The following is a 25510-nucleotide window of genomic DNA, read 5'->3' as shown; positions in this document are numbered from 1 at the left end:
GTCGCAATTCTTTTCCAGCAAAATATTTCCGCCAGGAACATTTCAGTTGCAATTTTTGCAAAAAAATAAAGAAGGCACGTCGTTTTCTTTGAACGAATTCTGGCATTATATTCGTCAGTATTTCCAGCGGAAACGGTAAGCCGGAACTACCAGCAAATAATCTGCCGCCCTTTTTCGTCGGAAATTTACATACATTTCATCGTATCGTACTTTCTGGTGGATAATCCACCGGAAACTCGTAACATAAACAAAAAAAAAAATTTCTTTCCCTCTTAGAAATTGTTTTCTATAAGATAACATGCATGCAAAAGTTCCAATATCATATTCATTCAAACATAAACCTTTAATCAAAAACATCAACAAATATTGAACATAAACATACATTCAAAATTTATTAACCAAATAGTTTAAAACAAAATTTAAAGTTTATTCGTTTAAAACTACACAAATGTACAAAAATAAATAAGTACAAATGTCTAGAAAAAACTGCACATCTAATCTGAATTAGTCTCCTCCTCTGCTGAAGCTACCTTCTTTCCACTGAGTTGCTCCCTCAATTTTTCATATTTCATCCAACAATTAAGTTTGTTGCATCTGCATCTGCATCTACCGGTCATTGCGCCAATCAGTTATACATCGAACTTCTTATATTTCTAATATTTATAATATAGCATACATATAATATGAATATATAATATATTATTGTAACATATATTGAAGTAAAATAGATGGATTTTAATTTTATTTGTAAAGCAAATAGTATTATTTCATGCAAATCCACTGCCAATGAAAAATCTAGCAGTCTCCCGGCGTCTCCCCTGCTTAGGGGAAATACAATGAGTCTTAGTCTACCGCCAAGTTAAGAAAGACGTATACGATTGATGTCAGGTGACATCGCGACTGTGGTCTTCAATCCTAACATGCCAAAAAAGGCATGTATAGGTCTTCAAGCGGGTACCTGTGTGAAAATGTAATTAGCGCTGGAGATATTTCTGATGAAATTACTGATTTTCTTGATGTGTGAAAATGTAGTTTGCATGACAATACCATCTAAGACAAATCTCTCGCTCTCTCTAATATTATCTTCCATAAGAGCTTCTCGAACATTTTCACATATATGCTTATTTTGTATCTTATCCCTAAGAGTAAAGATAGCCACTCATGAGCATTACAATCTCTACAAACCATCTAAGACAAATCTCTCGCTCTTTGCAATATTATCTTCGATAAGAGCTTCTCCAATATTTTCACTTATATGCTCATTTCATATCTTATCTCTAAGAGTAAATTTCATAAGAGCATTCTAATCTCAACTAATAAAATACACATCTCTCACTCTTGCTTTTTGTAATCTCATCCCATAGAGCATTCTAATCTCAAATAAAAATATACACATTAACTCCCTCTCTAGACTCATCAACAAAATGCATACACCATATTACAATCTCTTGCAAATGTCTGCCGAGAACATTCATGACAAAAGTAAAAAACTTATGGCGTATTTCTGACAAACAAGACAGCTAACGTCAGCAATGGAGGCGGCGAACATGGGCAAGGTCTATGGCGAACGTCGTCAACGTACCAATCTCAATTAATGTTTGCTATATGGTTGATTTATATAATTAAGTAGTTACAAATACTAAATGATTTAGACAAAGTATGAATGAATGGTTATTTTTTGACGATTATCCTTAAAAAAAACACTTCCTTTCTTCCCACGTTGGTGGAGAGCGTCACTGACTGGTCCCCACCTTATCCGAATAAAAACCAAGCCAACCAATCCAAATCCCGAAGCCAAACCACGCCGCATCGGAAAAAAAAAAAAGACGATTTTTAATTTTTTTGCGAAAGAAAACGCAGGGAAAGGACCGTCATTCTGCTCCCTGCTTCCCTCCACAGTCCACAATCTTCTTCCCACAGCGCCACCCAAATGGAAACCATTCTCTTCTCTCCTTCTTCCAATCCAATTCTCAATCCCAAATCCATCTTCTCCAAAACCCCTTCTCTCCCTCGCCTCAACAAGCCCATCATCTCCTCCGTCCTAAAAAAACCAATCCAATCCACCCATGCGTCTCTTTCTTCACAGAACAAGGACTGGCTCTCTTCCTTGCATCATGGATTGGCTGCGGCAGCTATTTCCATTGCAATCAACTTCTGTCCTCTACCGACCGCTACCGGCCCTGCCATAGCTTCCGAGTTCGACGTGCTTAATGAGGGGCCGCCGACGGAATCATATGTGGTCGACGACGCCGGCGTGCTCAGCCGAGTTACCAAGAGTGATCTCAAGCGAATGTTTTCTGACTTGGAGTCGAGGAAGAACCTACACGTCAATTTCATCACTGTCCGCAAACTCACGGTATGTCTGTATAACTTCAGGTCCTCTTGTGCCGGTCAGGTGTTTGATTATATGCCCAAATTGCTTATTTTGAAAATTTGCTTATGGTGTGTAAGGAACACTCATTTTGACATTGAAATCATAGAAAATGTTCACTATTAAAACAATTTTCTTTTCAAGAGCTCGCACCCTCAGAAATGAACAAGGGGATGGATATTTGAGTGAGGTGTAATAATCTTTTCCACTTATGTGTTACTGCTAACTTTCCTTGAAACATTTTGAAGTTGAAATTGAAAACTCAAAAGTTTATGATAAATAATCAACCTGATCAATATCTTAGAGACCAAAGCAATTAACCTTTCAGTAACTATATTTGTCTTTGATTGAAAACAGTAAAAAGCCCATCATATTAACTTTATTATTTGTAATAAATTCCTTAGCAAGACAAGGAATGAATTCTTTCATGCATATTTGTTTCCATTGTCCTATGAGTATTTCAAATTTTAATTTCTACAGAAGTCCTTTGATTGTTTGGCCAACCGATAAATAATTATAATGGAGGCTTTTCCTGGGAAGATTCATACTGGAAGTGATGCCGGTTGTTTGATCAAGGTTTTTTTTTTCTTTGACCATTTAAGTAAAAAATGCAAATTTATATTCATTTATATGAATTCGTCGCAGAGCAAAGCAGATGCTTTTGAGTATGCGGACTCAGTCTTGGAGAAGTGGTATCCTACTGTTGAAGAAGGTAACAACAAGGGAATAGTTGTGCTTGTCACCACTCAGAAAGAAGGGGCAATAACAGGCGGGCCAGCTTTTATTGAAGCTGTGGGAGAAAAAGTTCTCGATGCCACTGTGTCAGAGAACCTTCCAGGTGAGAAATTAACTAAGGCTTCATTTGGGACGGCTTTCTTACTCTTGTTAAAACTACTTTTTAGTAAAAAAATTAAATTTATGTACTAAAAAGCTGCTTTAAGAAACAGCAAGAAAGTCGTCTCAAACGAAATCTAAATCTTTTTGTTTGTCATAATATCAAGAGAGTTTTTCTCTCGGCTCACTAGACATCACAGGAATGCCTTTTAACACTCTATGCAACATTTATGATCATCTTTTTTTTTTCTGTAAATGAAGAAAGTGATAATCCAAGCTTAAGCTGTATGTTTCCGCATCTTCAAAATGTTTACCACAGAACATTAAATTCAACCACTGTTGAGCAAACATCGTTTATTTGAGTTTTAGAACTTCCAACTCAACCTCCAATGGTCTTCTATATATCATATCTTGCTCGAAATCTCTCTTGATTGCCTACCAGTTTGGCTTACTTATAGAGTCATTACGATGGTGCACATATTTGATTCTAGCATGTAAATAATATCTGAGATATCTACAATTCACCTATCTCATTGACAGAAGGCATAGCTAGCTTAAATTTTGTCATCTTGAAATTAGATAAGGCTAAACAAGTCACAGACATTTCTGAACTTTGGAACGATCTTTGTTCCTCTTAGAAGTATGAGTAGAAAGAAAATTAAGCAGTCGGAATGTTTAGGAAATTATTTTTCATGCAAGATTTCAGTATCTACTTTTTGTTCAGAATTAAGATTGCTTACATGTTGCATATGGAACTCATTGCCTTAATGCTGAATGTTGCCTGGTATTTGATGAGAGAATTTATGGAATCAATCTTTGTGCTCAAGTTTCATATCCTCCTCCATTTGATTCAAGAGATGTTAATGTAGGGTGCATATCCAATTACACAAGTAGATAGTTGTAGCCTATGTTCTACTACCTGTAAATGCCTTTAGTATGAAACTATGGCCGACAAGGAAGTAGGCACCAGTTCTCATTTGTCTACTCAGATGTTACTGATCAAATGCAAATTTAACCAATATTATATCAGAAAGGTGAAGTTTTGCTGGACAACTTTTTTTTTTTTCATTATTTTCTACTTAGGCTTCGTTTGGGACGGTTTTTTTAGTGCTTCTTAAAGCAGTTTTTTAGTACAAAAAATTAAAAATTTTATACTAAAAAACTGCTTTAAGAATCAGTAAATAAGCCGCCCCAAACAAAACCTTAATATTAAAAGGCATCATCAGGAGAATTCACCATCTGAAGCTTCAAGATCTAAGGATGCTTCTTCAATGACAATAATTTGTGATTGCCAAAGTATTTTTGTTTATCATGTCAGCAACTGAGTTTCCATTTTTTTGGCCCTGCAGTTCTTGCAACAGAAGAGAAGTATAATGAAGCCATGATTAGCACTGCTAATCGTTTAGTTGCTGCCATTGATGGTCTGCCAGATCCAGGCGGTCCTAAGTTCAAAGACAATAAGCGTGAATCCAACTTCAAGAGCAAGGAAGAGACTGAGGAGAAGAGAGGGCAATTCAGCCTAGTTGTTGGAGGCTTGTTGGTTATTGCTTTTGTAGTTCCAATGGCACAATACTATGCTTATGTTTCCAGGAAATAGAGATTTTTGTATCAAGAGTTTAATAAGCAAATGTATGCATCAGAGTTGGAAACTTAGTAGTTTGTTTCCAATTGATTTCTTTTGAGTTAGAAATCATGTTTTATAAAAAATTATTAAGTTTGATAAATTTATCTTTTTTGTTTATTTTTAAGTAGACACCAACATTTATCTTTGATTTCATAAAATTTCTTAATTTGTTAAAATGATGTATCTTGAAATACCAAAATTTGACCACATTTTTATCACTATTCAAATATGACCACTTCATCAAATGTGCTCTTGAAGATCATCAAGATTAAACCATTCTAATCAAGCAAAAACATGTATATTTTCAATTTATAATTATGAGTTCATACCACCAAAATGAACAAGTCATCAAAATTATTAAACAAAAAATCATAATTAATTGGTCACATTTACAACAATTTTTAGCAACTCCATGTAAAATTTTGCAAAGACAATAGTTGTGTTCTTGCCTCTCATATTAAACACAATAATATCAATAGCCTCAAATTGTCAAAAGATTTTCTACATCACATTAGTAGATCTAAATATAATCCAAGCAGTGTAATATCTCTTTATAAGACTAATTAAAGCAGATATCTGCATATATTGCAAGACAACTCAACTAAGTTAATCTCTTTAGGGATTAATGAGTGCAAAAAAATAAATTTAAACTTTGCTTAAATTTTCATCAAACAATAAATGTATTTTGTTCAATCTTATTAGAGATTGTTTTAACAATATTCTAATATTGATAGAAACTTTTTAAGACCTTCATCGAACCACTTTCGAATCATGATTGAAACTTCTTTGACCATTGTTTGAATCCTGTTAGAAAATACAAAGAAGCTTTGAACAATATTCAATCATAAGTAAAAAATGTATATATCAAGGTCAGAACAAATTTAAAGCAATATTCGAAGCTGATAATCTCATGCCTAAAATCCTTCTAGTTTTAACAAGAGATTGAAAAAATTGCAAAATGTATAACATTGCTGAATTTAACGACAATCGCCGGCCTTCCGAAGCCAGAGATAAAAACATAGCCTTAGAACCATTACTCGCGAATAAGAATCATCAGAGAAGGCATGAGAATAGAAATGGCTGAGCAACTCCTTGCTTGCATTGTCGCTTATATTGATCATTTTCTTGATTTCTAAAGGTATTTCAATTTAAATGAGAATTTCAAGTATATTTCCTCAAAAAATGAAACAAATGATATATTTCTTAAATTCCGGGCTATTGGAGGCATAAAATACTAAATTTTCCCTTGTTGAATGACTTGAATCTACAGTTTTGTTTGGGGGGCTTTCTTATTGCTTCTTAAAGCAGCTTTCTAGAACAAAAATTACTAAAAAGCTGCTTTATGAAGCAGTAAGAAAACCGCCCCAAATGAAGCCTAAATATGAGAATATGATGCGATTATAACTATATGGATACTTCTTAAATACAAGAGTAAGACTGAATTAAGGCGCATTTGCTTAAATGCATAGCATTACTCTTCCAGAATTACGATGAGCCAATAAAAGATATTCAAATTATGGCAAGCTATAATAAATAAATATTGTGGTATTTTCATTAACAGAAAAGGCCACTTTTTTCATTAAAAGTATTTGTTACATACCGAGATCATACAGAAACAGAGAAACAGAGAAACAGAAAGAAATGAAGGAGAAGGGATTCCCTTAAAACTTCAACTTGAGAAGAAATGGCATCTTGTCAGAGAATGGCGGATCAGAGTACTTTCCAGTGAGTATTTGTGATGAAACAAATTGGTTTGCTGCATCTGTGTAATGGATTCCATCCCAGTTCACATAATCAGTAGCGTCACTGCAACCTTTTGCTGTAACCGAGCTCCCATCTAATATCTTAGTCTGCCCACAACGAATTCGACTGTCATAGTTCAATGGAGGTCCTCCATATCCGCAGCAAACCGTCACAGGATGCTCAAAACCTGACAGATTATTCAAGGCAGGAGGATCAATTCCTTTCTGGGATGAATTTTGAAAATAAAATAAGCTAGCATGAAAATTTGAATCCAATCAACAAACAACACATTTGTTATCAACAGGGTCTGTTTGGAGAAATTATTCTCTGTAGAGACCGGATGTAGAATGTTGTCCGGAGACCAAATAGAATACGCCACGTCAACGGTATCAAGCCGCTGTACCTAGTGAAGGGGTGACGTGGCGCATTCTGGTTGGCCTCCGGACAGCGTTCGGCTTCCGCACATAATAATTAATTGTCTGTTTGGGATAATTTTCTCATAATTTTTTAGAGAAAATAATCAGTTTTGTTTTACTGCTAGTTTGTTATTACTTTTTAGAAATCTATGTGATGAAAATTAAATTTTTATAATCACATATATTAGTGTGGTAGTGGTAAGAAAATAGTTTTCTGGCTTTTTTAAATAAATAAAAATTCCTACAATAGTTTTAAAAATATATATATTTTTCCTACAACAGTTCTACAACTACTTAATAGCTAGTTACCCCAACCAACCCTTCAGCTCTGTTTGGTTAAAGTTGCTATAGAAAGCTACTGTTGGAAAGCATAACTTCTTCTCTTGTAAAACCAATAATTTTGAAAGAAATTTTTGGGTCTCACATTTTATTATGTAGACAAAAAGCAAACACCCCAATAAAACATAAAAAATCTGCACAGCCACTTTTCCTTAAACAAAGCAGGTAAAAATCACAGGCTAATAGATCCCTAGTCAGTTTGTTTTATTTTTAGTTCTAGAGGGCAGGCCCAGAACATGGCTAGATTGTATCCGTTGAGCTTGAAAAGATGAACAACTTCTCAGTGAAAACAACCGGATCACCCATCGAAGGGAATTTCATGAAAAGCCAATTTATTTGATTTTTAATTCAAAGGCATAAACAGATATAATAAAATATAACAGAAATGCTTACCATATCGAGAATAATTTGCAATGAGATCAGATTTGATTGTGAAGATGTCAATATAAGTGACATTTGCATCTACAAACTGGGCTTGTAACTTCGTACAGAGGGCATGAAGCTGCAAATTGAAGAGTTTGGCAGCACGGTTGTGAGAACTCACACATCCATATTCATCCAGCTTTGACGGATCTTTGCCAAATTGTGCAACGTTTTGAGCTAAGCATCCAAGGGGACCAGTGTTATGAATCCAAAAATTCCTTGCACCTTGGTCATACAATTTCTGAAAAATAAAATTTAAAGAACTTCAGCACAAGAAACTAAAAATAATTTCATCACACTCTGCTTGATAAGTTAAATATAACGATCAAAATAACCAAATGGGATACAAAATAAATTCCAGACAACAAAAACACCCATAAAAGTTATTTTTGGCTTTTCAAATGCTGAGTACATTCAAGAAAGATTTATTAGCTTGAAAATGGTAGTTAAATTCAGATCAATTCTAAGAGGTCAGGTTAAGCAAAAGATGCTTTTTGAGGAAAAGATTGTATTTTATCAAAAAATGGAGAAATCGTCGAGGAGACTAGTAGGGAAATAACAAACCTTTACCCCAGTCTCAAATTCCAACAAAATAGTTGGAATCGAGGCAATAATTTGGTCCTCTGATTTGGAATAAAAAGCACCAGCAAGGTCATTTTGGCCTATGTCAAACATATAAAGTCCTCGACTGAAGAAATCTGCAGGAGGGATGTATTTCTTAAATTTGTTCCCTGCAAAATAGTAGAATAAAGCTATCAGTGTTGAGTGATTCTCCACAAAGTCTCAGGTTGAAGTAAGAAAAAAAAAAGATAATTGTGCATATAATTGTTAGTGAAAAGCATAGTTAACATGTAAATAATCCTCAGGTCATTTTTTAAACTGGGATTAATGGTTTTCACGTGTGTTTGCACCACTTCAAACTTGAGATCCTTTGTTGAGATAGACAAACGAGTGCAGAATTAATTCATATCGGAAGTAAAATAAAAATTACTAATATGCTACTGTGGTCCTTAGGCCTTACCCATTTGATTAAGCCTAGGACATTGGTGTTTCACCCTCCTAAATTTTTTTTGGGTTAATACATGGAAAACATATATGAAACATTTATGAAAATTGTTTTTTTATGTAGGTCTGCAAGTCAATAATATCTCTACTATTGTCCTCTGCTACCCCATTAACTAGAACCATATTAAAAAAAATTATATGGTGTTATCCATCAAAGAACATCACTCATAACCTCGCAAAGATGATTTAGTTAACTTTCCCCGAGCTACAATCCTGCTTTTACTACTGCTCCCTGTTGTCATAATAACAATATCAGCTAGTAAAGGTTCATTTTAATAACAACCTTTAAATCTCCAGCGCACTTTGCATATATAACGTTCCTCCAGAAGAAATTCCTTGGTGTATTACGTATTTGATATTATAGGGCATTTGTGCTTGTTCATGATACTGACATCGACAAGAGCATCATCACTACCTAAATGATACGGACATCAAGTAGAGCATCACCACTACCTACATCATTCCTCTGGCATTGTTGCACTCTTCTAATTTGATCATCTTAATCAATCATTTCCTTTAATCTCCAATATAGAGTTTAGAGGCTTAAATCCTAGCAAAATATAAATAATAAATAACATCTTAATAAATTAGTGCTATATCCATCCTCATTAGTTCCTTCAAGCGGGCACCAAAAATTCATGCACAACTCTTCTAAAAATTTATTTGGGATGAAATTTTCAAAATATAGATTTAATTTGCAAATAACACATGACTAAGATATTTCACTCTCATTTCGCTAGGGCTATATGATATGGTTCCAAGTTTCCCATTGGTGCAAGCCTAATAGTTAATTACTCCTAGTGACGAGAAAATTTTCGATTAAAGTTAGCCGTTAGATAGATGCTAAGTGTTTAGCAAGTAGTAACAACAATTTAGTGTTAGGATAGTGAAAATTTATCGTCATTAGCTAAAAGCATATGATTGGGGATGATGATTAACCTGATCAAAATCTCATTGTTCCATCTTCTCGGATTGTCATGGATCATGGCCTGCTTAGCCAAAAACACAATCGACTCAAAGTGAAAAAAAATCATGGTCGGCAGTCATGTGTTGTGTCATCTATGGGGACTTTGTAGACTCGGGTGATTGTTTATCTAAGAGGATAAATTTAAGTCAACCATAGCTAACTGAGGGTTTCGTGCACTATCATGTGCATTACATGATTCACAACTAAATGGTTATGGAACTTTAGGGCTATGACAATAACTTAGTGATATCATTTTGCAGTGAAACAATCCAATCAAAGGGATCAAATCATAATTATTTACATATGGTGTCATTTGGTAGGAAAAATCATTAGTTAAAGACATGCACGACACCCTTATTGACATGAGATCTTTTAACAGTGAGTATAGTGATACACTTGATACTAACTTTTTGTGAGCTGAGGTTAAAAGTTTCTCACTCAACAAATTATTTCGAATTATGGATGAATGATCAGATTTTAGCCTTGGGGCGGTAGATTTTTTGCTTGATTGTATTCTATATTTTTACACTATTATTATTTATTATTTTTTAGTATGATTTTTTAGATTTTTTACATTTTTTCAAGAAGTTTAGCTCCAAATGATTTAGTTTGAGGTTTGGGGGTATTTTGAAAATAGTGTCCCTCTCCATTTGAAATATGCTTTCAACACGACCGTCATCGTGATTCAGAACTATTTGAATCATTTATATTTAGAATGAGAGCTCAATTTGTTAAAAAGCGAACCCCTTTGGTCATGATGTATGAGGACTACGCCCATCATTAGTATTTGATAATTGCACTTTGTTATTTTCCTTAATAACCCCCAATCCAACATCAGTAATATTGAAATGGCTTAACTCATGGATCTCCCCACACATCTAGATAAGGCATCAGATGCCTTATTCTCTAGCCTTGGCCTATACTGGATCTCGAAATCATATCCCAACAACTTTGACAGTTATCCATGATGCTTCTCGATCACCATTCTTTGCTCTAACAAGTACTTCAAGCTCCGCTGGTCAGTCATGACGATGAAATGCTAATCCAACAAGTGAGGCCGCCACTTCTGAATAGCCAATATAATGGCCATCCCCTCTCATAGAATGACTTCAATTTAACTCTGTCTGTCAACACTTGGATGAAGTAAGCTACGGGTCTGTGATTTTGCATAAACACTACTCCCAATCCATATCCTGAGGCATTAGTCTCCACTACGAACATCTAGCTAAAATCAGGTAAGGCTAGGACTGGGACCGTGGTCATGGTAGTCTTCAATCTCTCAAAGATCTGAGTAGTTGCCTCTCCCCACAAGAAGTTGTCCTTCTTCAGCTGCTATGTCAGAGGCCAAGAAATGGTGTTGTATCTCCTCATGAATCTCCTATAGTACCATATTAATCTTAAAAAATCTCTTAGCTCCCTCATATTCCTAAGTAGGGGTCATTTCAGCATTGCCTCAATCTTGGCATGACCAATGGCCAATCCTTTATGGGATACCACGTGCCCCAAGTACTCCATACTAGCCTGTGCAAAACAATATTTCTTTAGATTGGCCCTCAGCTACTGCTCATGCAAAACCTTTAAAATCGCCCTTAGATGCTCCTAACTAGACTTACTATACACCAGGAAGTCATAAAAAACCTTAACAAACTTCTTGAGTTAAGGTCAAAACATCTTATTCATGAGAGACTGAAAGGTAGCAGAGGCATTGGCGAGACCAAAAGAAATCACTAAGAACTCATAGTGTCCCTCATATGTCTTGAAAGCTATCTTCGGAACATCCTCCTCTCTCATCCGGATCTGATGGTACCCGGACTTTAAATCTACCTTCGTGAATACCTCCGTTCCATAGATCTCATCTAGCAGCTCATTTATCACGGGAATATGAAACTTGTCTGACACAATCTCCTTATTTAGGGCCTGATAGTCCACACAAAATCTCTAACTTACATCATTCTTCTTAACCACTAGAATTGGGCTAGAAAAAGGGCTCACACTCAATCTGATGATCCCAGCCTCCAACATCTCCCGGATCAGCTTCTCAATCTCATCATTCTGAATTTGAGGGTAGCGATAAGGCCTGACACTGATCGGTGATACTCCCTTCCTCAGTGTAATGGCGTTCTTCTGTCCTCTCTATGTTAACAACCCCTAGGGTGGTTGAAAAATCTCACTAAACTGCTATATAACCAGCTGGAATGAAAGAGGAATGTTCCCCCCTTTCTCCCCTCGAATCCCCTCAAAATTTTGTAGCTCCATTGTTAGCATCCCCCAATTCACCTTGGTATCCCCCAAGGTCTGCAGAAATCTCATCCCCAGGATAACATCAATGCTCCCTAGCTCCAATGGAAGAAAATTTGAAATTTCAGAAATTGATAGAACTTTGTCTAAAATTTGAAATTTCAGCAAGATTAAACAGAAATCGAGAGAAATGTGATGGAAAAATACTAGGGAAATTTGATAATTGATAAAAAGAGGGAAGAAAACATATAAGATACAATGGATCTTCAATTCGATAGGAAGACCCAGCTCTCATATTCCCTAGCCGGTGGCTAAAGCCCAAACAAATACTAAGAGAAATACAAATTCAACAAAACATCACATAACTCTAACCCTAGGAAGAAAATAACTATTAAAAGCAAAGAACACAAAGTAAAAGTCCAAACAACCCCTCAAATTCAATTTTCCTGCTAACCCGCCCCTCTTTATCTTTTCCTCAATGCATGGACTCCACCCAAGGGAGCGGGCTAGGCCTGAGCGGAACAAGACTTTTTCCTAGTTTAGACCTAGGCCGATCCCTCCTGGATCAGCCGGAACGGCCCCAAATGGGCCGATATAATAGTTTGCACAATTCTTGTCCACTCCATTCCTTGAGAGGAGGGTCCAACTTAAAATTTTTAGATGATTGCAAGATTATTTTTAGGATAAAGGCTTGATATTGTTGTTGTTGTTGTTGCAAGATTATTTTTAGGATGGTTGCATGCTTCTCGGAGTGAGATATGTTTGGATTTGATTTATTTTTTATCAGCACAACAATCTCAAACTTTAAGATTCAAGTGTTTAATATATTTATCGGATCAAATGCATACATTTTGATTTTAATGCTAGTGCACATTTTTTAATGCACATGCATAACACACTTGCATATTTTTTAGTATATTTGTATAGCGCATTTGCACATTTTTTATGTACTTACACACTTGCATAATTTCATTGTGTTTCATAGTGCACTTGCACGCTTCTTGATGCATTTACATGATTCACTAGCATGTTTCTTAGTGCATTTGTAGTTTGAGATTTCACATTTTTTCATGCATTTTTGCATCATATTTACAATATCCACTTGCATGTGTAAACATGATACATCTGCATGCTTTTAAAACAATGGCATGCCTCTCATAATAGTTACAAGCTTCCCAAGTCAATTGTGTGCATCTCGATTTGATTGCACACTTTTTCCGAGGTATTGTATTTGAATTAAAGAGTGCCTAGAAAAGCTACTACAACACTTAGAATTTTTCAAATATGATTGTTTGCACAAATATTTTGTCATAAAATGCACACAAATTTTTTTTTTGAAGAGATGTATTATGCCCGCTTGTATGAATGTTATGAATCTATTGGCGATTGTTACAAGTTCAAATCGTATTACACATACGTCAAAATTTTGTAATTGTCTTGTGTATGGGTAAATCTTGCATTTTGCTTTTCTGCAGTGTCCTTCCCAACAACTTTTGACATTTCAGATGCATCGGCGTAATCTACATTTCGAAATGAGCAAAGATTGCACGACTTTGTTGTGGTCATTGTGTTCCTGTTGGAAATAAACCCGCAACAAAAACAAACAAGAAAAATAAAAGAAGCAAAAAAAAAGAACACCAGGATGTAATGTGGAAAAACTCAAAAAAAAAAAAATCACGGAGCCACACTATACTAAGAAATCCATTATGAAAAATTGTACATATCTCACTTCTCACACACTCTCCTTGTCTATCTTCATTTTACTCTTTGTTTTACACACAGAACTTACAAAGAGACACTAACACTCCAAGGGATGCAACTTTTTTAAGTTAAACATAAAAAACGAGAAAGAAATTGCTCAGCCAAACTCACAATGCCACGATGATAGTTCTGGAGAGCCACAACGCTCTACTCTCTGTCTCCAAGTTAAGACCGCAACACTACTACATTTCTTTCAACTGAACCACAGCACTATAGTGTACAATGCGGTGATTTTGTACTATTGTACATAAACAAAAAAATCTTCCTCTGGAGCTTCGCCCTACGCTACCCACCAACGATCTCCTCGTCAAGCTCAACTAACAGAATTGAGGTATGAGTCAACAATATAACCCAATTGATTGGCACAATCAGATTCCACACAAAACTAATAATTTTGAATCAAATTTATGCAATAAAGTGTCCATTATTCCTCGTATTTATTAGATATTGATTAAATCAACCATGAGGACCCTTTCTTGGTAATTTTGACATGCGAACACATCGACATAGCTCATTTTGCCAACGAGCGGCATTCAAGTATTTTTGCACAAGGCTACATCCACAATCCATCATTTTTTCATTATGTGGCTACTTGGCGATACGAGAGGTCCTTTCTAGGCATTTCTAGCATCTTGGATGCGTCCACATAATCCATTTAGCGAAATGAACAATGATTATACCTTTATTCCAAAGTGTTGCGTCCGCCTTTCATTCCATTAAATTTCTATTTGGTGATGTGTGGGTTCCAGTCTAGGCAATCTCAAAGCTTCAGAAGTGTTGGTCGAGTCTCTCTTGCCAAGCGATTGCCCACTTGAGGGTTTTGATTGTGATCATGATCTTCAATTAATTTTTAGCAACGTTATGTATAACAACCATTATTGATGCCAATATCAATTCGGTTTGGTTTCTTTAGTTGTGATCATACACGTAGGTCAACACTTCAAAAGAATTCTGCCTAAAAATTCTAGAAAGCCATGTTCCTCCCTTATGAAGGAGTAATGCATTAAGGGTCATTGCCTTATGGAATATCTAACCATCCATCCTGGTTAGCAATCATGCAATCCATGCATTTCTTCAAATTGAATTTAACAAATTGTTTTACTTGAAATAGTTCAAATGGCATCTAGTTGTCATCCTCTATAATAGCTGACTATGTTATTTTTTCAACACTAGTCTTCAGCACCTCATAAAACATGTTTATAACTTCTAATATAGTAATATTGCTTCATAAGTACTTGATAGACCTTTTCGAGATTGCCTCATGGACCTCTTATAAAAGAATGTTACGAAAAAATGCTACATAGTAAAGTGATCTAGCAGGTTTAGTAACTTTCCAGCGTACAGAATCTGAAAAAAATATTCTTTTCATAGCTTTGGATCTAGATTATGTCGAAAAAATATTTAAGGCTTAACTGACCGCTTATGCCATTTCCAACAAGGGAAGATTTAAACGAAGTATCAAAGACCAAGGCCGTGAAAGCAGATACTTAAATATACAATAATCAAATCAACAATTATCCGAAAATGCGATTCCATGAGGATGCTAAGGCTTAAGGGGGACCATTATAGGCATACCTTTGGTTAGTAGTTCAGTGACTCGTAGTTTGAAGTGAAAATATTGAGCAACCTGTATACCAAAGGAAAATGGGCAGACTGATGTAGCTGTTGCAGGAAGTATTGTAGACCCAGCAGCAGCAAAGTTGCAGCCTTTAAGGAAACTTGGTGCACCAACTGATTCCAAATAGGAATTGGAAAAAGGTAGGTCCATTGCATTCACTGCAGCATAATTAAATTAATGGCGTGTCAAATGAAAGAAACCCGACAATAATTTCCTACTTAGAATACAAAAAGCTGGAGTTTGTAGTATAGAGATATCAAAGAAAGAACCATAATCATTAGCTTGATTTTGTCTTACTCTAAACAAATGCATGGGAATCATTCTTTCAACCTCAGCTGCATTCTACAAGACTTTAACTATCTGGGGAAAACTCAAATGTGCACCAGGAACAAATGAGACTACCCATTATTGCAAGCAAATTGTTCTCAATCCTTTTCTAGAAATTTAATAGTGATCAAAATCCCATGCTCATATCAAATTAAACATTCAAGACACTTAAAAGTTCCTAAAATTTAACTTTAAATTGCATTTGACTTCTGTAAAACTAGAACATTTAGAGTAATATTTTTTTAGGTTACATTATCTTGCCAATAACAAAATGAGATTGATTTGATGCAATTTCCAAGATCAACATTTTTTGAATGATATTAATAAGCCAAGTTGTGTTAATATGGATAGTGGCCAAGTCAAATGATAGATAAACTTAATCACTACATGAAAACAAACATTTACTGGTTGATTTCTTTTAAACTGTTCACTAATACTCAATGTCATCTGAACTGCTCCGGTTTTTATAATTCCATTATTTTTCGGACAGAATCCACTAATTACCTCAATAAACTCCTCAGTACAATCACTTCTCCATTTCTAATTTTTAGAGAGCCCTTGTTGACGCATTTTTCCATGTTGACTTGACTCAAATCGAGTCGATCGGGTCGGGTCCAATTGAACCTGATCAATTCAAATCAGCCCCGCCTAAACCCAATTCGACTCAAATCGGCGACAATTCGAGTTCAATTTAATCAAATCAATCTGAATCGAGTTTGATTCGGGCTCAATTCAAGACCAATTGGTTCAAAATCAACCCAATTGACTTTCTAAATCAATTCAAATCTTTCCCCAAATCAAGAAATTCATCCAACGACTGAAATTCCTTGAAAATCCAAGTCGTAGCCACTATTTAGTGTCCAGTGATCTCATTTCGGAGCGGGAGCAGATTTGAGCGGCTTTGGCAGGGATCGGGTAGCAGAGACCCATTTCGTGTATAGAGGGAGTGGGAGAGAGGCTTGGCATTCGGATTTTTCCAGACCTTGCGAGGATTCTTCCTTCGAGCGGCTTGCTCAGACGAGAGAGCAGGAGAGGGTTTCTAGGGATCAGTCTTTTGTTTCCTACGTACACGAGCGAATAAGAGAGAGGAAGAGAGTCTTCTACAGTTCTACTTCTTGCATGCATCCACACAGCCAAGAGTGAGAAGAGCATGAGCAGGTCATCTCGATACGTGCTTGCCTGTGCCAAGTCGAGCGAAAGGGACAGATGCAGAAGCCCCTGTATGCATGCACCAGGGAAAGATCGAGAAGGAGGCTTGCGTGCGGCTTCCATGTGTGGTCCGTCTAGATCGAAGGAGCGAAGGAGACCTCTTGCGTGCGGCTTCATGGGTGTCTGTGAGTGGATCGGGCAGCAAATTGTCGCCTAGGAGTGGTTTCGTGCGTCTAAAGTGCGTAGAGCGGTGGCAAGACTTCTACGTGCAATTTTCTGTTGTTGTTACTACTCTTCCAAATAGAACAATAAAGGGTTGTTGTTCTTCTCTCTGTCAAGTGAAAATAAGTGAAGCGGAGGGGTGTGAAGGCTTTTAGAAGGTAAAGACTAGCTGTAGGAACATTTTCTTTCTCTCATATTGATTTTGGCGAGCTCGTGACAACAAAAGTACCTCCTGGAGTGACTCAGACAGTAGCTCGTCATCCCTTTTCTCACTGTTGCAAGGCGAGAGCAGATCGATAAGCGTGTGACTCGACTCGGCAAGGTAAAATCTCCCAAACATAGCAAAACCTAGGTCTATCGGCCATTAGATCCGTGTATGACGCTCCCCAAGCCTTAGGTCCTTGGAAAACCTTGCATTTTAATTTCCAAATCCAAGAAAAATCTAATATCAGCTGTCCACTCCACAAACCCGTGAAAATCCAGTGATTTTCACGGGTTGCTTTCATGTGAGAGCCCGTAGGGGACTCCGATGCCTGTAGGGTTGTTGGATCAGTGTTCAAAACTCTCCAAATGCATGTATTAGCAATCTTGTTGTTTCCCTAGCTATCGCCTATGACCAAACCGTAGGCTAGGATTATCATTTGATTTTAAATCAAATGTCCGTCTGTAGGTTTCACATGTGTAAGTGGCATGCTATATTTTCTTTTCCTAAAATCGTGTGTAATGACAAAATTGATATAGAATTTATGAGTTTGCACTTGCTAAAATTTGTGGATTTCTTTATAACTAGGTTAGATGTTCAAAATGCATTTGATAACTTGTTGTAGGATTTTATATGAACTACTAAAGGTTCATTTTGCTAATCTTAGAGCGAATAAATTATCAAATTCAATTTGGGTGTTTTGCAAAGTTTGTAACGGTCACAATGAATAACCGCTTGTTCTAATTTACAAGATACCGAAAATTGGAACTCACCTCCATGCTTTCAAAGAACCAAATCATGCCAAAATTTATTGGAATTTTCTCTAAGCCTTTGATGTGTGTATCCTATATTAACTTGAATCAAAATACATGCATGTTGTAGGTCATTTACTAACATGTTGTTTACCTAAAATTTGTAAATTTACAAGTATGCTCATTTAATTTCTAAGTGCATGTAAAGCAAAGGTGAAGTATTCCATGGATTTCAAAGGCCTATGGATCATACCCCACCATACACGGAATTACCTAAGCATGATTAGTGCAATTTGCAAGTCAAAAGGTTGAGTTCAATGACAAGTAATTTAAGCATTTAGTAATCTCCTAAAGTGATAAACCATCTCATGCATACTCCTAGGTTCCTCTTAGATCATGACAAAATTGATCTTTAAGATTCATTTAGAGGCATTCAAAATATCATTCTTGTTTAAAATTAATCTAAAACATTCAAAAATAAATTAGAAGCACTCTTTCAAAATGCATTTCTCTCCCATGTATGATATTTGGAGCTTCCCCAAGGCTCCAAATGTTCTATTACATGAATCATCGAACCTTAGGGCCAAATCCTAAGTCTCTTCCTTCATTTGTTGAGACACAAAATTAACAAATGAACTTTTCTCCTCTCTCATGTATGGTTACTTGAAGTTTCTCAAGACTTCAAACATATCATTACATGAACCCTATGCTCTTAAGACTTAAATCCTATTCTCCTCCATTTACTTAGCCTAAACCAAGTGAATGGTCATTTCTCTTTGAACACCAAATGTTCAAAGAAGCTCCTTCAAATTGCAACCTCTAAGTTGCATTTTCCTCTCCATTTTCTACAAGCCAAAATTATTAGGAAATTTCCCCACTTTCCTTAGCCTAAAAGCCATAGGAAATCCTCCAACATCCTTGCTCGGTGCCTTTCCAAAACTCATATAAAAGCCAACAAATGACTTTTGGAGACTTTAGGAGAGCATTACTAAATCATAAGAATGAAAATGCTATCTTCATTTCACCCTTCCAACCCAAGTTGGAAGAGTGGACTCCTCTCTTTGAATACCTAGTAGTTCAAAGAAAATCCATTGTGACTTGTAGCCCAAATCTACATGTCACCATTTCATATTTGCCTAACCGAAACTAGGCAAAGAATCATTCAACATTGAATATATAATTAAATTATTGCTTCATGATTGTAGCTCCAAAGTTACAAGTCATTTCTCTTCTATGGGCTCCAAAAAAAAGCCTTAGAAAATTTTCAACCTTAGACCCAAAAATGTTAAGTAGCTTTTCACTTAATCAAAATAAGTGTTTTCTCCTCCTATGACATTTAAAATATACCGTTTGGATGTCCTATAGGAACTTCTATCTGTTGAAATCCACCTTACCCAATTAGGTGAATTTTACAAAGTCCTAAGTCGAACCCTTAGACATGTCTACCTTATAGTATTAAGTGGACACTTCTCTCTCAAAAAAAAAAAAAAAAAGGGGAAACTTCCCCCCAAAAAAAAAAAAAAAAAGTGGATACTTCTCTCTTATCCAAACACTAAGAGAACCTTAAAATCCTTAATAATCACTTAGGTTTTTTTGATATAATGATTAGTCATTCCACGAAAAGGTGGAATGCCTGCATCATTGGATCTAAGGATTCTATAGGTAGCGGGCTTGCCTCAAAGAAAGCAGCGGCCGCTTTATGGGTTCTTCATACAACAACAATATCAAGCCTTTGTCCCACTATGTGGGGTCAGCTATATGAATACTTTTTCGTCATTGTGTCCTGTTAAAAGTCAAATTCTCATTCAAATCTAATAAAGAAAGATAATTTCTAATATTTTCTAACCAAATCTTTTTAGGTCTACCTCTACCATTTCTTAACAAAGTGAAATCTAATACCTCAACTTTCCTAATCAGGTCATTAGAAGGCCTCCGTTTAATGTGACCAAACCATCTAAGACTTCTAAATATGAAACAAACAAAAATTAAATAAAAAACTTTAAGTCGCAAACAACAAAAATCTACCCAGCCAAACTCCCCTCTTCCTCTCCACTACAACAGCCATCTCCCTCAGCCCACATACCTTTCTCCGTTCATTCAGTCTCACAGCCCAAAGACCGAACCGAACAACCAGCTGATCTCCTACTTGTCGTGACCTACTCTACCCGAATCCTTGCCCAAGCAACTGCTCTCACGCCTCCTCCTCACAACCAAACAACCTCCAAACGAACTCCCATCTTCCTACTGCCTCTTCTCCACAACAACCAACACCTACACACCCAAACAACAAACATCCCAGCTCCATATCTCTGTACCGCACTTCCTCAGCCAACAACAAACAAGCTCCCTCACGTTTCCATTCTCAACCATCTACCCGATAACCTGCATATAAACCTCTTCTCTTCCACGAACAACTGACATCTCCTTCACCACACCCACATATTTTTCCTTGACCCAACAAATCCCACTTCAATTCCTATCCCACCTACAGCCAACTACTTTTCTTCTCCCTTCCAACAAGCCCAACATTCAAAAGCTCCTCTCCCAAGCTAATTACCCAATGCTCAAATCTCAGCCCACTTCCAAAAAGCCTACCTCTACTTCCAAAGCCTATGAACTCATATGTACACTCCTCCTGCATCCACCTCAACTGCAACCAACCCACGTCCAAAGCCTACAAACTCTTCTACTGCACCTCCAGTTACACTCACCAGCCCACATCATACAACCGAAAACAGCCAACCTACAGCCCACTATCAACCATCACTCGCAGCCCATTTCTCCTCACCTGCATACCTCAACATCAGCCCACTTATAAAGCCCAACATCCCTCTCACACCCAAATCCAACCCAAAACAACCCTTCTACAGCAAAAACCTACTCTACCTATACTCCCACATCCACTCACCTATCTCACTTCCAAAGAACCCCCTCATTTTCTCTAACAGAAAGAAGCTTACTATCACTATCTCTCTACCTTAATCCCTCTCTCTCTCTCTATTATTAGTTTGGTATTATTGCTATTAAAAAATAAAAGATAAGAGAGAGAGAGAGAGAAGAGAGATTTGTGTGTTTTAATCCCTCGTCGTCGCTTTGCACTTGCTAAGGTATAACTCCCCTAAACTCAAAAAGCCCCCAAATTCCATTTTCGGCACTTACGACGCAACGAGCGGACACCCATGCGTGCTTTTCTTAGCATGGTGGGAGGAAGCTCAGTGCGACACTTGAGGCAAGGCAGGTAAGCCTTGTGCGCGCTTTTCTTAGCATGGAGAGAAAATTTAAGTACCCGTACAAGCTTTCAGGCAGGCTGGAAAATTTGTAAATGCTTCGTGCAGGTACCCTTGCAACCCATACAAGTCTTTCTTGACATTTTGGGATAGAAGACCATGGTCGCGATGTCGCCCGGGAGCATTGTCAATCTTATTTGCAAGAAAAACAAATTTGTCACTACAAATCATATCATTTTGATGAGGTTTTGCTAATGGATATAGTTTTTCCCTAAGCTTAGATTTCTAAAACAATCCAATTACGGAAGAAAAACCTATCGAAAAGGGACTATATTATGTAATGAATCATGATAAAAAATTGAAAAATATAAAATCATAATCAATATATCTATGAATAATAAAAATCATATCTAATCAAGCACAACTTTTGATAAAAAAACATGTAACTGATGTTGGGGATGATGAGTAAACACCACAATAACTAAACAAGCGAGAAAGTAAAAGCAACGAAAAAATAAAGGACACCAGGATTTAACGTAGAAATACCCAAAATGGAAAAAAATCATGAAGTCACACCACACCAAGAAATCCACTATGAAAATGGGAAGAAATAAGTACATATCCCTCTTCTCTCTCACTTTCTCATTGCTTCGCTTCTCGCATGCACCATTCTCAATTCTACATATTCAAAATATAAGAGAAAGCCAAATAAAATAACCCCAATGGATGCAACCCTTAAGAAAAACTATAAAGAAAATCTTCTAGTCCATCTCGCAGCGTTGCGGCACCAGTTTGGGGCAATGTGGCGCTCAAACCTATATCTTGCACCGTTGCAGTGTCGTTTCTATAATGCTACGACGCTCTGCTCTCTGTCATTCAGATATATGATGCTTGGGTACGCAACATCAGGTCGTATGGAAAAAAATTTTCAAGTCCGAAGCAACCGAACCCAAACAGGGGGGGGGGGGTAAACCCCCGCACCCCCCAGCGAACACAACAAGCTTTGAGGTCTGAGACAACAGAACAACCAAATTGATTAACACAATCAGATTCTACACATAACATTTCAGGCAACTCAAAAGAATGGGTCAATGTCTAATTAACTTGGATTTGGTTGAATCATTAACCAAATAGACTCTAAATCACTGCGCCTCAAACATTCCACTATTTCACACAATTGTATTTAAAAATTTTTCTCAACCAGAGAAATTGATTCATATAAAAATTATTTTATATATCCATTAATTCTTTCAAATTGGGAAAACATCATAAAATTATTCCTTCCAATATGATAATGGAAACTTTGATCCATTATGACCAATGCACTTGCAACATCATCACTGTCTGTGATGTGTTATGTTTAAATCTATGAAACGAGACATCACCAAAAGCACTTGCTATTACTAATTCATAAGATCACACGGTACTAGGCAAGTTAAGAGGGCATTATACAATTAAATTTTGATCATGAAATGATTCAATTTGTATTGTCTATTATTGGCAACAGACAAAAAATTCCAAATGAGGACTAAAATAGCCTCCATAACAAGAGGTAAAGCTCATTTTTACGCCATTTGATAATATTTCTCAAAATTTTAGGCTTTCAAGAAATTTTTTCAAAACTAAAAGAACTTATTGCACTCCCATTAATGATTGACTTGCTGGCCATGATACCAACATTAGACACATTGCTCAAGGACACCAAACAACAACAATTGTGTTGCTGATCATACTTCATAATTATTCATCAAGGACCATCTAACTCATTACAATGACAGGGTCAAATAGGTCATTTATGGATGGCTCTCGACAATAATTGTATCCTCTATCATGTTCCCTATCAATGACGCTCGTTACATTCTCATTGATGGTCATCCTAATAGGAGCATAATATAAGCTTCCCATATACACCTATTGATAATGATCACATTATTTGTCCCGTTGCCTATAGTAGACAGGAACACTCTTTATGTTATTCTAGGTTATCCTGCACATTATAATAATAACATCAAACATGCAGCCCACGAATGTTTACTGACAACAATAATATCACTTGTCACACTCCCTACCAACAGATGGTTTGGTTATATAAAACGGCAGCCTTCCAATGACCCAGTTAGGAAAGTAGATGTATTAGATTTGACTTATGTTAAGAAAGATAGAGGTAAACCTAAAAAGATTTGGTTATAAAATATTAGAAATGACCTTTTTTTATGAAATTTAAATGTGAATTTAACTCTTAATATGATAGACAAAGGATTCATGTAGCCGACCACACATAGTGGGATAAAGGCTTGATGTTGTTGTCGTTGCACTCCCTACCAACAAATTCCATGCTCTACATAACAATTGCCAACATATAATGGGCATGTCACTCGCTGCAATTAATGGAAGGGCATATGACATTGAAGATCACAACAAGCAACACATCGCAAATCATGCTAATGCTATTGGGAGACACAGGCTTTTTGACTGTACAAAGATGTCTTTAACCCTGTTATTACTCAGTTCCTCCGAATTTGCAAACAACATACATGGTGGCTAACCTAGGTCTCAATAACAACAGCTTTTTTAATTTTTTCAAAACACCATTTGTATTGAAGTTCCTCCAGCTACACTTAGAGGCGAATCATTCATATGCACATTTCAACATGTATCGAATCAACCAGTTACTCATAGATTTTTCTTCTTTGAAAGATTTCCATATGAAAATATGCTTTCCTTTACTTGTGTGTTTTTTAATTTATGAGCTAAAGCAACATGAAAGTCACACAATCTTATGGTTTGAACATTTTTGTTACACAAAAATGTTGATTATTCTGCATGGCTCTTCCTTCTTATGAGATCGCAATGAACACGTTGTATTTACCGGGCCAATGCCACTATCAATTGTAAGAAAAAAATGTGTATTTTAATATAATTTGTATAAAATCATTAAATTTATTTTGAGAAATAGTGTTATATATAAAGAATTTATATTGCAGTAATTGCAAAGTAAATTCAACGACTCTTAATATTATCTTGATTTAAACTATATCATAATATCCTGAAAATTGTATTCCTATCAATTAAGGAGGTAGTATTGTTATATAACATTGAACAAGAAACCAAGAGTTACTCGAAACCCTCGTCTAAAAGATAAGCCATAATCTTTCCCTCCAGCTTCGGACATTGTTCAGGGAGAAAAAAAAAAGTTTAAGGGAAAACAAAATAAGTTTATTCTGCAATCAAGCTAGCCATAACTGCGCTTTAAGAAAAAAAAAAGAGAAATTTTCTAAAATCACAAAGGCCAAGTTGAGACTCACTGAGAAAGTCTATGATGAGACGGCCATCGCAAAACCTCCCGGCTGGCCGTCGGAAGTACGTCTGTCCATATGGAGGATCAAGGATATCTCCAATGCCAGCGACGAGCCCACCTGTATCCGAATTTGAGTCTCCGAAATTGAAAACGGCTGGGTAGTTGAAATCAACAGCGGAGGCAGAGGCGACGGCCGCAGCGACAGAAATGAAGAGGTAGAGGGTCACGGCGGCGGGAGCTCGAGGAACGGCCATGAATCCTTCTCCCCCGCTTTGTTCATCTCAGCAGCAAGAATGGGGGCGAGTTCATATAAAGTTGCTTGAGTGAAGAAGACGAGGTAGTGGGTGGCGTATTGGGCTCAACCATTCATTATTATTATTATTATTTTGCTAATTTACATTTTACGCCACTCTAGGACTAGGAAGTAGGTCTGTAGAATCTAAGCTTCTTGAGGACGGCTTTTTATAAATTTTAAAGCAGTTTTTCTGCTACAAAATTTTTAATTCAAAATAATAATGTTTTAAAAAATAATTTTAGAAAGTAAATAAAAAAAAAAAACTGTTTCAAATAAAGTTTAAGACTTACTTTACAAATTTCTTACTTTAAAAAATAAATCTGAAATATTGATCATAAACCTAAATTATTGATTTAAATTAATCATTATTTTAAAAGTCAACAAGTATTCATTATAGTTTAAAATGTTAGTCTTCTTTGCATACATGCAAATACTATCTTTTTCCTATGCAATGCAAGTCAATATCATGTATGAAATGCAGAATTGTATAAATACAGAAAAATCTATCAAAATTTGTATATTATGCATTCAATTAAAAAAATCATATCCTTCAATTTAACAGATGAAAATTCAATATGTTATAGTCAAAATGTTCATATTGACGATATCTATCACATACAAAAAGTTATGAGATGAAAA

General features: G+C 36.2%; 2 protein-coding genes across 3 annotated transcripts; one reads left to right on the top strand and one right to left on the bottom strand.

Annotated features, from left to right (window-relative positions):
- Positions 1–1826: 1826 nt before the first annotated feature.
- Positions 1827–4875, top strand: LOC110107720 (UPF0603 protein Os05g0401100, chloroplastic). Its single transcript, XM_020838074.2, has 3 exons — positions 1827–2356; positions 3017–3209; positions 4555–4875. The coding sequence occupies exons 1-3, from the start codon at positions 1931–1933 to the stop codon at positions 4800–4802; spliced, it is 867 nt and encodes a 288-aa protein (XP_020693733.1). The 5' UTR covers positions 1827–1930; the 3' UTR covers positions 4803–4875.
- A 1475-nt stretch (positions 4876–6350) lies between these two features.
- Positions 6351–24954, bottom strand: LOC110107731 (GDSL esterase/lipase At1g54790). Of its 2 annotated transcripts, XM_020838091.2 has the most exons (5): positions 24584–24951; positions 15357–15557; positions 8315–8481; positions 7721–7991; positions 6351–6759 (listed from the first exon to the last, which is right to left on the bottom strand). In XM_020838091.2, the coding sequence occupies exons 1-5, from the start codon at positions 24828–24830 to the stop codon at positions 6491–6493; spliced, it is 1155 nt and encodes a 384-aa protein (XP_020693750.1). In that variant the 5' UTR covers positions 24831–24951; the 3' UTR covers positions 6351–6490. The 2 variants fall into 2 exon arrangements, with proteins under 2 accessions (XP_020693750.1, XP_028550429.1); XM_028694596.1 differs by lacking the exon at positions 15357–15557 and having other exon boundaries at positions 24584–24954.
- Between the last annotated feature and the right edge of the window lie 556 nt (positions 24955–25510).

This window comes from Dendrobium catenatum, unplaced genomic scaffold (assembly GCF_001605985.2).
Source record: "Dendrobium catenatum unplaced genomic scaffold, ASM160598v2 fragScaff_scaffold_506, whole genome shotgun sequence".
Lineage (NCBI taxonomy): Eukaryota > Viridiplantae > Streptophyta > Magnoliopsida > Asparagales > Orchidaceae > Dendrobium > Dendrobium catenatum.
Note: the sequence above shows the minus strand (reverse complement) of the source record. Positions and strands in the feature narration are given on the sequence as shown.